General features: G+C 39.9%; 1 protein-coding gene and 1 long non-coding RNA gene across 2 annotated transcripts; one reads left to right on the top strand and one right to left on the bottom strand.

Annotated features, from left to right (window-relative positions):
- Positions 1–1,119: 1,119 nt before the first annotated feature.
- LOC116056614 (actin, non-muscle 6.2) lies at positions 1,120–6,109 on the bottom strand. The gene is made up of 9 exons (XM_031308826.2): positions 5,968–6,109; positions 4,426–4,550; positions 4,194–4,322; positions 3,220–3,330; positions 3,009–3,093; positions 2,673–2,834; positions 2,361–2,552; positions 1,767–1,948; positions 1,120–1,622 (listed from the first exon to the last, which is right to left on the bottom strand). Exons 2-9 carry the CDS (start codon positions 4,546–4,548, stop codon positions 1,479–1,481), a joined length of 1,128 nt encoding a protein of 375 aa, XP_031164686.1. The 5' UTR covers positions 4,549–4,550; positions 5,968–6,109; the 3' UTR covers positions 1,120–1,478.
- Positions 6,110–6,232: 123 nt separating this feature from the next.
- LOC118494639 lies at positions 6,233–11,136 on the top strand. Its single transcript, XR_004896765.1, has 3 exons — positions 6,233–6,283; positions 8,224–8,271; positions 10,900–11,136. It is a non-coding gene; the product is annotated as an uncharacterized LOC118494639 (long non-coding RNA).
- The last annotated feature ends 2,769 nt before the right edge of the window (positions 11,137–13,905 follow it).

The following is a 13,905-nucleotide window of genomic DNA, read 5'->3' as shown; positions in this document are numbered from 1 at the left end:
TTTGTCCTTAAAGACCAAAAACTTATTTTGGGTAGTAATCATACTCTAATACAATAATTAAATTAATTACTTCAGGTATGACATTTCTATTTTAATGTTTTCTTAGGTATTTGTTGCATGTTTTGTTAGGAGTCTTGCATCAAGAAGGATCAGCTGGAGTCAAATCAGGGATGTTGCAGTAACATGTCTGACATTATAAACCTCTTGGCTCTGGGGCATGTTTAGACAAATTAGTGAAGGTGAAAGAAATCTTTAGAAATGGCAAAATACATCAAAATATCAAAGTATACAGGTGGAAAAGGGTGTGACCAAATCCACAAATGATATATTTGGAACACAGGATGGAAAATATAAAATTGCTTTTACACTGGATCAAGACTGAAGGAACATTTGTAAATGGCTACATGGCACTATTCACACAAACTAAAGCAACTTCTTTTAATGTCTTGCAATTAGCTTTCCTTTAAATGTTAACATTTAACATATAGGTTTGCCTTAGCCATTTCCTGCATTTGTTTATTTTATGGAGCTGGTTGCCAGGCTATCCAAATTAATGTTGTACATTGTATTAACTAAACCACATTTGGTTGTTATACCAAGATTCAATACTTTATTGCCATGCAACTAAGCTGCTAGGAATTCGTTGCCGTAAATCAATAGTTGATTATACTTGCATATAATTGTGTATACATCTTTACTGCACTTTTTTTTTTACCATATTTTAGGAGAATATCACTAAAAACATGTCCCCTTAGCAAAAGTCCTTCAGAAACTTAAGTATGATGTGTCTGCAGGTACAAATATTAGAAGGGACTTTGTAGCCCGAGATATGAAACTGGATAAAGAAAGTCCACACTCATTGCTGCGCTTAAAAATCTAATTGCTGTGAACGCACAAATAACTGAAAGTGATCCAGATAAGGACGTCGTTAATCAACTCCTCTCATCTGGTGGCAGCTGGACAGTGAGAAGCTATTAGTGTGTGAATCTAACTGATGTGTAAACGTGAGGGGACATGTCACTTGTGTAAAAATCATGTGCTTTGATGTAAAGCATCTATAGTGATAAGGAACTTACAAACATTTAAAATTTGTGAACTCAATGACGACATTAGAGAAGCTGTAAACATCAACATTGGCATTTTATTGCTCAGTAAACATTGCTATGGAATATTGATAGAGCTCGACACTGGTAGAAAAAGATGTTCAGTGATAATACTGTCGTTTTCTTTGATCATCAGTAGTTAACACCAGAGTGAAAGTTGAGAGTGGAGTTTAAGGAACATGGTCAGAAATGGTGTTTGTAGGAGGATCTGCGAGTTGCTGAGGATCTGCCGAGACATTAAAAATGTAAACAGTTGGTTGATTCATCTTGTGTGTGGCATCTTGCATCTTTTAGTCTGTTAACACATTTAACCAGAGACAGTTCTAGTTGGATAGATCAGTTCTGTCAGGGCAGAGGAGGAGGTCGTGGAGCTTATTAGAAGCACTTGCGGTGGACGATGGAGGGGCCAGACTCATCGTACTCCTGCTTGCTGATCCACATCTGCTGGAAGGTGGAGAGGGAGGCCAGGATGGAGCCGCCGATCCAGACGGAGTACTTCCTCTCTGGGGGAGCGATGATCTGGAGGTGAGAGAACAGGTAAGACGGAGCAGTGATGCAGTAATATTTCTGGACTGAACATTGCAAAGGTTTTATTATGGATACTGCCATATAACCCATGGGAAATAAAAGGTTTCTGAGATGTATTTGCTATTGTAACTGTACCTTGATTTTCATAGTGGGTGGGGCCAGGGCGGAGATCTCCTTCTGCATGCGGTCAGCGATGCCAGGGTACATGGTGGTGCCACCGGAGAGCACGGTGTTCGCATACAGGTCCTTACGGATGTCCACGTCGCACTTCATGATGCTGTTGTAGGTGGTCTCATGGACGCCAGCGGACTCCATTCCTGAACACATGGACAGAACAAGAGTTAGTGACCAAATTAAACTATAATGTTGATGCTCCTACAAGACTAGAAAGTAGAGAAGTGCTCAGAAATTCTGTAAGAGATCAGAGTGATGGTCAAAATATTTAAGTCTTAAGACTCAGATTCAAATCTGAGCAAGAGATTTGGCTGCTGTCTGATGGGACCTTGTGAATCTGATGTTGACCGAATTTGCTTCAAGAAGGAAAGCATTAAAGCTAGATAATCCCCAAGATTGACCAAGAACTCAAGGAAGCAATATCAGAGGAGGCAAGACCAGTGTGCATCCTGATATTATGCATTTTTGAAAACGTACTTTGTGATAAAGGGTCATTTTCACAGCACTAGTCAGTATTTTTGAGATACTGTCCGACTGTTAAAACTCAATACCCACCGATAAATGAAGGCTGGAAGAGCGTCTCGGGGCAACGGAACCTCTCGTTGCCGATAGTGATGACCTGTCCGTCAGGAAGCTCGTAGCTCTTCTCCAGGGTGGAAGAGGCTGAAGCCGTCTGCATCTCCTGCTCGAAGTCCAGAGCCACGTAGCACAGCTTCTCCTTAATGTCACGCACGATCTCACGCTCGGCTGGAGTTCAAGAGTGAAAATATTTTGGGTTACAAAATGAATGTAGAACCTTCTGAGGTTACACTTTGTTTTTGAAAAGCAAGTTCAATTATAAATTGGGTCTATGAGTGAAACTCATACCGGTGGTGGTGAAGCTGTAGCCTCTCTCTGTGAGGATCTTCATCAGATAGTCGGTCAGATCTCTGCCAGCCAGGTCCAGACGCAGGATGGCGTGAGGCAGAGCATAACCCTCATAGATGGGCACAGTGTGGCTGACACCGTCACCCGAGTCCATCACAATACCTGCAAGATAGAGAACACCATATTACAAAAACAAAAAAAACAAACACATTTCTGAAGTCACTTATCAGCAACCATGTTTCAATACTACAGTGTTTTTCCCTCTTATGGCCAACAGATGTTTTAGGATGTACCAGGCTAGCTTAGAGAGAGACAAGCTCGTGTCTGTGTTCACACCTGTGGTACGACCGGAGGCGTACAGTGATAGGACGGCCTGGATGGCCACGTACATGGCAGGACAGTTGAACGTCTCGAACATGATCTGGACCAAAGAGAAGACAACAGGTGTCAGCGTGAAGCCAGGACAACTGAAGAACAAAAACCCTGTAGCTCATTCCCCAGTACGATAGTCTCAGAATAACTGATTTTATAGAGCCCATGAACACACCTGGGTCATCTTCTCCCTGTTGGCCTTGGGGTTGAGTGGAGCTTCGGTCAGCAGGACAGGATGCTCCTCTGGGGCAACACGGAGCTCGTTGTAGAAGGTGTGATGCCAGATCTGTTTGGACAGAACAGCTGATTAGTTTGACAGCCAATTATAAAAGCTTGTTGCATTAATGTATAAACAAGTGTTTAAATAAAAACCAGGACGAGTCAAAACTATGGCTGAGGGCAGCTTCCACTTTGTGCTTTCCCCTCCCCTCCCCAATACATTTTGAGGTACTTCATTTACTAATAATTCCATTGAATGATACAATATCCTACAGCGTAGTGTGAGATACTGTACATTTTACTCCACTACATGTTTGATTAATAGAAATAAATGATTATTAATCATTATAGATTAAGATATCCAGCAGAAAATTGCACATTAATTCAATATCAGCATTACTATTACTTTTGGTACTTGCTACAAAATACCTATGAAAGTCCTGCAAAAAGATCATATTGATTCCAATACTGCAAAAAGATAAATAATCAGTAATGTGGATATAATGACTAAGTGGGTTAAGGAAAATAATAGAACAGCTAGAGTAGAAAATTACATCACTTTACTGTAATGCAGACTTTAAAACCAGGAAAAGACACTTATGCCATATTACGATATCCAAATATCTAAGATGATATCTAGTCTCATGACATCAATACATTGCCCAGCCCTAATATGCAAGTGAAAGAAAATGCCCAACCATCCTGGAAAAGTTGGTTGCTTACAGTTCTTAGTTTATATTTAAAAAAAAAATAAAAGGGGATGTCATACTAATTTTAAATGCAATTTTCTGTGCAGTGGCTTTGGTTTGAACAGCAGCACCACAGTCGAGAGTCCAAACAGTAATATGACTGTCTGAACCTCCAATGACAGAAAACCAACAGATGTTGATCTGAGCTCCAGGTGTGAAACTCAGGTTAACATGACCTCACCTTCTCCATGTCATCCCAGTTGGTGACGATGCCGTGCTCGATGGGGTACTTCAGGGTCAGGATGCCTCTCTTGCTCTGGGCCTCGTCTCCAACATAGCTGTCCTTCTGTCCCATTCCCACCATCACACCCTGCACACACACAAACACCCCTTTACGGTCACTTGTTACACTGCATTCACCTGCTGGTTAGATGTTAGTCATGACACACGTGACGTTTATGCGATGTTGGTACCTGATGTCTGGGGCGACCAACGATGGAGGGGAAGACGGCGCGGGGGGCATCGTCTCCGGCGAAACCGGCTTTACACATGCCGGAGCCATTGTCAACAACGAGGGCTGCGACGTCATCTTCCATGGCTGAAAAGGAAACATTTAGATTAAGGCAACATGCTGCTCGTTTTCTCCCATAACACAATAGCTTTCTCCGATTTTTTAAAATTAATTTGCGGTGTCCGTAAACTGTTTTATCAGTAAAGTTTTAAGAAAAAGTGTCAGAAATTAGGTGCAACGTTATTTCATCTTTTCCTGCCAGCTCACTCACTTTTAAACTCGTCCACTGCTACAAAATCAGAAATGCATCTTAGTGATGAAACACCTGCCAGCATGGTGAGTAAAGAGGTTGCATAAACTTTTCAGCACTGATTTTGTTTTTGTGCAATATGTGGCTGCACTGCAGGGTTTCTCTTGATGTTAAATTGCCTCAGACAAAAGCTTATTTTGCAGCCCTGCCTCATTAGAAGGACAGTCATTTGTTAGACATCGGGCTTCAAGTCATCCCAACCTGATAAACAAACTCTTGACCTTTTGTCCCATCACTTTAGGACATTTTAAACAAGTTCAGGCAGAAGATGGAAAACTCCAGACTCTGTAGGATACGGTCTATTTTTGAGGAAATATTCTGTATATTATGTCTTTATACTTTAACTGCACCCTTTTTAATGACCTCATGTGAGAGGAGTCAAAGTAAATGACAGCACACAGGCTGCAACTAAGCAACAAATTAAGTTTGTTATAATTCAGGTGGTTTTGTTTTGGGTCTGTCTAAAACAGGAAGTGTGAGATGCAGAAAGGAGAAGACCTTATTTGGACATTTACACAACTCATACATCTACTCATTCACTGAAAAAGTTACAACTAAAAATAAAAATAAATAAAAACTTTTGCAGTTCGGAACTTGTTAAAACAAAAACAAAGTAACTTCACAAGAAGAAATATCCTTAAGTGTTTAAGTTTCTTTGTACAGATTTGGGTTACTGCTCATCTGTCTCCATACCTTAGCCTACATGCACCACTGTTTGTAACTAACTTTTTGTCCTTTTAAACTGCAGTTTTAGCTGCTAGGAAACGCTGATTGAGAGTCATTTGTAGAGATCTTGTCAATGACACGCTGATTAAATTAACTCTTCAACGGAATTATAGTTAAAGGGCAGTTTGTGTCCAGATACCTTAGAGAAATACTTGCAGTATTTTGACACTGAACATTCTAAAGCCCAATTAACACTGAAAAATAACTTTACAGGACGTTATGTTCTGGATGATAACTCTTAGTTCAGAGGGCTGGATAAAACTGGCATCAATTAATTTCTAAAGCACAGTAAAAGGCATTTAAAATGTCCGCGATGCTGGTCATCACCTGCCTGTCCACACCTGAAGTGATTCTGTGTTGAGTCTTGATCAATACATCTTTTAATAAGACCCAACTGTAGCAGTTTAGTTTTGAGACGTTTCACTAAAAAAACAACTTCAGTTGAAACCTGTCAGAAACGGCTCTTACCTGTGCAGGTGAGTCTCGGGTGTGTCTGCCGGTGAAGTCTTGTGGGTGTTTACCTGTCACAGCTGTGCTGGAGAATGCTGCATCTCGAGCCAAACCGCGCCGGTTTTATTCGCGCACGCGGGACTGCTCGCGTTGTCCATAAAAGGTCACCTTCTCTCAGCTGGCGCTGTCATTGGTCCAGGTGAAAAAGATCCCTCAGATTCTCTAAGCTCGCGTCCTGATTGGCTGGAGTAGGCATCTGTCAGGGAAAACAAAAAAAACCCTAAGGGTTTCGACCGGAGCCGGAGAGCTATGATTGGCCCGTCAGACCGGAAGGGTGAGTAGAGATTTACAATGTTCCTGTGGAGGTGACGGTTTCTCAGAAGCCAACAAGCTACTCTCAACCAAATGAATACTTCTCCGAATATGCTATGTTTGCTGCTGGAAGAGAGAACTTGCAGAACATGTTTATAAAAAAAACTAAGAAGTGTGAAAGAGTTTTGTGGTGTGCAGAGAGATGTCTGTTTTCATGTTTGATTATTTTGCATTAGCTGGCTGAGATAAACTGAGTAGCTACTTCTGTTGTGCTTTGTTGAAGAGGTCAAATTGGCTTTTGAACGGGTAAAGATTAGAGATAGTTGGAATAAGAATATATTACAATATGTCACTTTTAAAAACAGTGGAGTTTTAGGCCATTCTTGTAATAAAGCCTAACCCTAACCCTAACCCTTTCACAAATAAAGATAACTCCTTCACTTTAAACCTTAAAACCCCTGAAGCTCATTTTCAGATGTGTTAAGTCTCTTTAATTGTTGCAAAAGATCTCCAGTCCACTCTTATTAAACCTGCAGTAACTTCTGTTTTATCCACTTGTTTTCAGCAGGAACAAGTTGTAAAAACCAACATCAGTTGTTGCTAGCAAACCCCATTAGGATTAATTCATTAGAAGTATTGTGTCCACCTAATGAATGGTAGTCAACATTCTCTCTTTTAGCTGGTTTTGGTCTAGACCAACTCCTGAAGAAATATCTATCCGTATAGCTGCTAAATGCTTCACTGTGTTCACGGCTCGTCTCTAACTGTGTCGGTTTGCTGCTGAACAGGTAGTGTGCAGTTGTTTTTTGAGCGCTAAGAGTGAAACAGAAAGTAAAGTTGTGGCCGGGCAGAAACAATGAGCTGAAACTCACTATAAAGCTGCAGATTCAGCTGATTATTCTCTGGTTCATCGATGTTCATCCAGTGACACTTATACAAAGTAGTGATTATAGCTGCTTTATGTATCACGGTTGTAGTAACTTCAGTTAACTATTATTTAAAAGACCATTGCACCTGCCGTGCAAATAAGGAAAAACATTTAAGACATTTTACGTTTTTAGTTTGAATCACTGATGCAGTTTGACATTTTTCTTTTTGTTATAATAATCATTTCCCAGCACGTATACACTTGTAGGCTACTTCTGTTTTGATTTAAGTTCTTGGTAGCCATGCAGAATTTGCCTGGTTTTGTTTTGTTCTTATTCTTTTAGCTTTCTTTTTTTAATTTATTCTACATTTATGAGCCAGTTATTAAAACTGTTTAAAATGCCTCTTTTTATATTAATCTAATGTTTACCATATTGACCTACAGTATATAATAATCCCACTTCAGCTTTAAAGAATATGGATTAAAGGTGTTTTTATGATAATATTCTGCTGTCAGAGCAGAGGAACATATGTGTCTTTGGTGCTGCACAGTGAGTTTAGTACACAGAATTTAAGCAGCAGCCATTATCAGTTAGTCCATCGACAGACGGTAACTGTTTGAGTCATTTTTAAGCAGAAATGCAATGTGAGGATTTGCTGCTTTCTCTGTTAAAAAACTTCGTAGACTGAATATGTTTGTGTTTTGGATTGATGGTTGAATTTGTGGGCGTTACTCTGGGCTAATGTACATTTTTAATCTAATCAGTTCATTAAGAACGTAATTGTCTGATGAATCGTTAATGAAAAGAATCGTCAGTTGCAGTCCTAAAGTGTGTGTGTGTGTGTGTGTGTGTGTGTGTGTGTGTGTGTGTGTGTGTGTGTGTGTGTGTGTGTGTACATCTTAAGCTTGTTTGCAACTGTATTTACTTCAGGTCATGGTACTTGAGTGCTAGAGTTTTCAGTGTAGAGTTTCACATGATACACGTTAACACAATGTATCGCTCAATATAAAGAGTGTCTGTTGTGTTGGAAACGGTGAGGAAGAGACTTGACTGTCAGCTTTTTTTCATGTACTATCAGAGTTTTGTTTTTCAGGTTCTTCACTCTGCCAGAGAGGATGTTATCTGATGTTAATACAAAAGGGTAGGAACAGAAACTCCAGTGTGAATGTTGGTTGTTTTGGTATGGTTTTAAGCTGCAAGAAAAATCCTGCAAATCAAGACTGTCAATGTGAGTTTAGAGTTTGACTCATTACAATATTCATGCTCCTCTGTTGTCTTCTCTTCTTGATTGAAAAAGTCTTGTCTTGTGCATAATTTGACACATATATCTTCCCAATTATAGCTTGTTTGGGATCTTTGGAAACTTTGGAGTGCCCACTGGACATTTTGAAATGAGGTTGTGTGAGTTTGAAGAATGATTGGATGCACATGTTTATGTAATTATTGACTCACATGGGACTGCAAAGTGGTTAGTAATGAATCGCATGAAATGTGTCTTTCTTCAACGTGACATCATGACTTCGCGTAAACATACACGCCACTTTCTAAGTGTCTCTGTTTTATCTGTACACATTTTGAGCTATCCGCGTGTATGTCTACGCTGTATACAGCGGACGGGTTGCAGACTGATCTCAATAAGTGGCATATGTATGACATGCCAATTCGTATGCCATTTTGGCGTGTTATGAAGACGCAGACATAATCGCTTTTCGGACAGTTGGGTTTAAGAAAACAATAACGGGGTTGGTTTTAGGAGAAGAAGAATGGGACGGTTGGGATTAGGAAACGTGACACACGGGACACGATCCCTGGTCTCCTGGGTGAAAGTCCTGTGTTGTTTGACCCATCCACCACCCCCAACCAACCTCCCTATGCGGATTTTCGGGCTTTCATACTACTTGCTACGGCGTAAATTGACACACAATCGCAAGGTGATGTAAGTCAATGGAGGCCAAATGGCGTCGATAAACACGCTAAAAACCAATTATGCGTCTTGATAACACTCCAAAATGGCATACGAATTGGTGTGTCATACATACGCCACTTATTGATATCAGTCTGCTTTCTTGAACATGTTGAATGTGTAGTGAGCGGCCCTTGATGATGAGCTTATCTTTTACGTAACTTACGTGTGTGGTGTTGGTTAAGTATGAAGAAAGTAAGAAAAGTAAGTTAAATGAAGTCAATGTTGACTTTTGGTTTCACACAGGACACAAACACTAATCTCCTGGGTGGGAGTCTGTGTTCCATCCACCCCCGACCTCCTCCCAGCACGGTAGTGAATGAGAACAGCCTGAATAAACACATAAAATGCCAATAAATACATGATTTCACAGTTTTAGACTGTATTTCATTTAGTGTTAACTGGCTTCTTGTGACCTATGAAGTGTAGTGTTTTGTGTTCGATTTCTCAAACCCTCCTTGGATCTGAGAAATTTTGCACAAAAATCAAGACCAATTTCAGATTTCTGTGCCTCAGTGTGAACATGGCTTCAGTTTTCAGTCTCTAGTGTAATCTTAAAAAACTTTTTTGTGTCGCTGTGAATTCAAAGCAATTGTCGCCTGTTCACTGGAAGCCTCTACTTTATCCCCAACCCCTCAGCTAACTGCTCGTTTTAGTCCTTCATCCTCCTCTTCCTCCTTCTCTATGTACTTACTAAATATCCTGCATTCAAAACCTTCAAAGTTTCTAAGTATTATCAGTAAAATGTAGTTAAAGTACTTCAAGTAAAAATATTGGTTGTGCTATAGGTGAACATTTCACCCTCAGTGTTTTCCAATGTATATATGATGTTTCTGGATTATAATTACTGCTGCATTACAGTTTTTCTCAATTGTTTACACATTCATGCTGGTACTTGAGACACAATGACAGCAACCTATGACTCATGTCCCAACCCCCCCCCCCCCCAATTCTGCTAAAATACAAGCACATTTCCCGCTTTACACTCAGATTGCAGTTCTACATCAACTTTTTTTCAAAACACTACACACAATTCTCTACATTTGTACAACCAAACTTGAGAAGCCTTAAAGTAACACCTATGATTGCAATCCCCATACTGTATGTGTACACCAATCCTATGGCAGATGCACGTGCAGATAAAGCTGTAGAAGCTTTTTTTCAGGGCTGGGTTCCCCATGCTTGATGCAAGTTCCCATTTTGCTTGACCAGGGGGAACATTGCCTGTAATGTTGATGAGGTGCTGTGGCCAGACTGAAACAGAAGACAGGATACAGCCTATTTTTTATTTTTACTGTATGTATAGTCTGTATCTACATTCCCCTTCAGGGATTGTTCACGATGTGCCGGATGTCAGTGACCTTGCACACAAGTCATTGGGCCCCCTAACAGGTTCATCTGACCCTGGTCTATTCACATCTTTCCTCGTTCTTTTTCCTTTATTTTCTCACTGTTGTCGTCTTCATTTACTGCTCAAATATATACCTTGTATCTATTGTTTGGTTTATTTGCATGACATGTTACATTATTTTGACAGTGCAGTAGTATCACTATGTCTATGTGCTGATGCTTTAGAACACAGATGACTGCAGCTTTATACTGCAGGGGTGTTCCTGTTATTTTGTCCAAACCACGAACCTGCAGAGACATGTCAATACATTCAATTACAGCCACTGAAATGCTCCTCTTTCATAGAATTATTGCTCTCGTGAAGCATTAACAATGTTGTTTTTTGCAGACAAAAACTTCAAAACCCTTTTTGCTTTTTTAAACTTCTAGCTCGTGTTACCTGACGCTGTTTTTCAGATTTCAGGGTGAGGGGGTGGGGTTTTTGGGGCGGTCCTCGCTAGATGTGACCCCTCCCCCTGCATATCGGACCAAAGCTTCTTCCCATCGTGTCCTTGTAAGGACTTAACTGCAGCTGAAGATCCACTAAATGACACACCTGCTGCTGCAGAGGGGAAGTTAGATTCACTGAAGTCCGGCTAAACTCTGTTTTGGGTTTTGTTATGCAACAAAATGAGGAAGTGTTTCTTTAAACTTTAAAAAAGTATATAAGATTAAAATACCTTAATGAGCTCAGGAATACTTGAACACGCTGGAAGAAAGTCAGTCTTCACAATTAATATTTCAACTTCTACTGTTCTTGTTTTGCTCCTACAAGACAGAAAAAAGAGTTGTACTTGTAATTGGGTAGTTTGGCAAAGGCATTGTGCTGCTGCTTTCCTTATATGGACATAAGTGCAGCTGAAATTCCACCACAGGACATACACACCTGCTGCTCCTGCTGTTCTTTAGGTGTACACACAATTTATACTTTTAGTTCCACAACGTTTACCCGAAGGATGCAGGTTCTGATTTGACTTGCAAAATAAAAATACGCTCATAAAATAATGCATGATGCCAATTATGCATCAAAGATAAACAGTGCCTTTTACTCAAGTACAATTTATACTTGTACTTGAGTAGTTTTATTTTCTGCTCCTTTCTACTCTACATTTCAGATATTTATGTTTTTGCCACTACATTTATGTGACAGCGGAAGTTACTTTGCATATTAAAGTTGAAATGCAAAATAAATATATGTTGAATTTATCAGATATGATACATTCTTATAGATTACGATAAGCTAAAATAAGATACACCTTTTTTAATCCCCAGCGGGAAAATTTGGTTGTTGCAGCAGTAAAACAAAAACACCATACATAAATACAGATACGTATAGAGAGTTACCTTATCTTGAGCTGCTAAAAAAATTGTTGTAATATTAATCAATAATGTCATGCCTTAATTACTGTATATAACCAAATCCTCATCGTACTTTAACTTTTGAGTACATTTAGCATTTTTGATGGCAGAACTTTTACTTGTAGTGGAGTATTTTTACACTGTGATATTGCTGCTTTTACTTGAGTATCTGAGTACTTCTTCAACCACTGAAAATATGCAACGCCCAAATCCTAAAATATTAGGAGGTGGGAGGAGGTTTGGGGATTTGGAGGCACTATAAAGGTAGTGTACTTTATTTAATATAAACTAAAATTCAATTCTAATTATTAAATTGGAATACTGCTCAACACTTTTGAGTAAAAGTCATTATTCATAATGAAAATGACAGAATTTTACTGTCAGTTCTTGTTTTGCTAACCAAAGTGAAATCCTGAATGCAGCAGTTTTAAATGTTTACACTTTGTCGTCCTGCTTCAGAACACTAGACATTCAGGATTTACTGCAGTGAAGTCACAGCACCGGTTAACCTCGGCATAGCCCTGGAGTCAGGCAGCGCCGACATTGTCCACATTCTCCGGCTGGTTCAGGCCTGTTTGGGGAGCCGGAGGAGTGTCAGTCAGTCTTCCAAACCACACATTTACTCTGAAACTAATTAACATGCAACAACACAAAGACCAACAAAAACTTGTGAACACAGAAGAAACTTCCTGGCTGGACGGGAATCCTCCGTCTGTGAAAAAATTGCTTTTTTGATAAGTAAATAAAAATCAACATGCAGAGACTTGAAACCTGCAGCAGCCTGCCTTTATCTTTGACACAGTGTTGTGGTAGTGCAGAGGAGAATCAGTCTGAGAGGGAATGAGGACTTTTTGACTGACTGGCAGGTTTCAAGTCTCTACAAGCTGATTAACATGTTAATGAGTTGAAACTAATCAGAATTCATTCAGAATTCTACAACATGAATGTAAAATGGTTGGCAGTAAGACTCAGTGTTTTTAAAATAACAGCTTCCTATTAACTTTGTTTTCAGCTCAAAAACTTAAACATAAACTCAGGTTTTATTTTCACCCAAAATAAGTGAGCAAAACTTATAAAGCACTTTTCAGATAAAATCCTGTTGTAACCAATCATCACTCATCATCATGTGGTCATCCTCACATGGGCAAAAACATGTTGCACAATTGTTCAATTAGCAATCAGAGCTTTAGCAATTAAAGGGTCACAGGAGAGCTCTTCTGTTGGAACATAGGAGAGAGGCAGGAGGAGTGTACAGTAAGAGGACAAGAAAGAGGAGGAGCGAGATCAAGATGAGTCGTAATCTCTGATGAGATTCAGGCCACTTTGGTCTAATAATGAGGGAGGCTGGGCAGAGAGAGTACAACCAAACTTGAGCAACTTCACAGTAACGCCTATGACCGCATTCCCCATACGCATTTACCTCTTCTACAAGCTATGGAAGATGCATGTAAAGATATAGCTGTAGAAAGTGTTTATATTACAGTATACAGTGTGTTTTTTAATTGAGTATAAAAACAGACCACTGTACAAACATAGTAAGGGTAACACTGACCATGCAAAGGGCATTCATATGATGGGTGTGCGTCATTTTGGGAAGACATAACATGAAGGCAGAGTTTCATTTTGCAGGAGATTTATGGAGTTTTGACAAATATTTACATGTTGGAATTATGCTTTTAACACTTAATATATATATAATTTACTGAAAGATGGATGCTTGGTGTTACAGGGTTATTGCACAGGGATTGATCCAATACACTATGAACTGGAGTTAAGTGTTCATCATAGTGACGGCCTGTGGAAAGAAACTGTGTCTGGTTGTTTTGGCAAACAGTGTTCTGTAGAGCCTACCAGAGGGCAGAAGCTGAAACAGGTTGTGTCCAGGGTGTGACAGGTCTGCGCTGATGCTTTCTGCTGACTCTGGAGGAGTATTAGTCCTGGAGATGAAGGGCAGTTTGGCACCAATGATTTTCTCTGCAGTCGTCGTGACTGTCTGTTCCTGTTTGGTGGCTGATCCAAACCACGCAGTGATGGAGGTGCAGAGAACAGACTGGATGATTGCAG

Source organism: Sander lucioperca, chromosome 2, assembly GCF_008315115.2.
Source record: "Sander lucioperca isolate FBNREF2018 chromosome 2, SLUC_FBN_1.2, whole genome shotgun sequence".
NCBI lineage: Eukaryota > Metazoa > Chordata > Actinopteri > Perciformes > Percidae > Sander > Sander lucioperca.
Note: the sequence above shows the minus strand (reverse complement) of the source record. Positions and strands in the feature narration are given on the sequence as shown.

Bases quoted from the DNA above. Each gene is read 5' to 3' on its own strand.
- LOC116056614 (XM_031308826.2), bottom strand. From the start codon at position 4,548: ATGGAAGATGACGTCGCAGCCCTCGTTGTTGACAATGGCTCCGGCATG. The intron at 4,323-4,425 runs GTACCAACATCG...GTGTGTGTGCAG, and splicing joins TTGGTCGCCCCAGACATCAG to GGTGTGATGGTGGGAATGGG. The intron at 2,553-2,672 runs GTATGAGTTTCA...CTTGAACTCCAG, and splicing joins CTACAGCTTCACCACCACCG to CCGAGCGTGAGATCGTGCGT.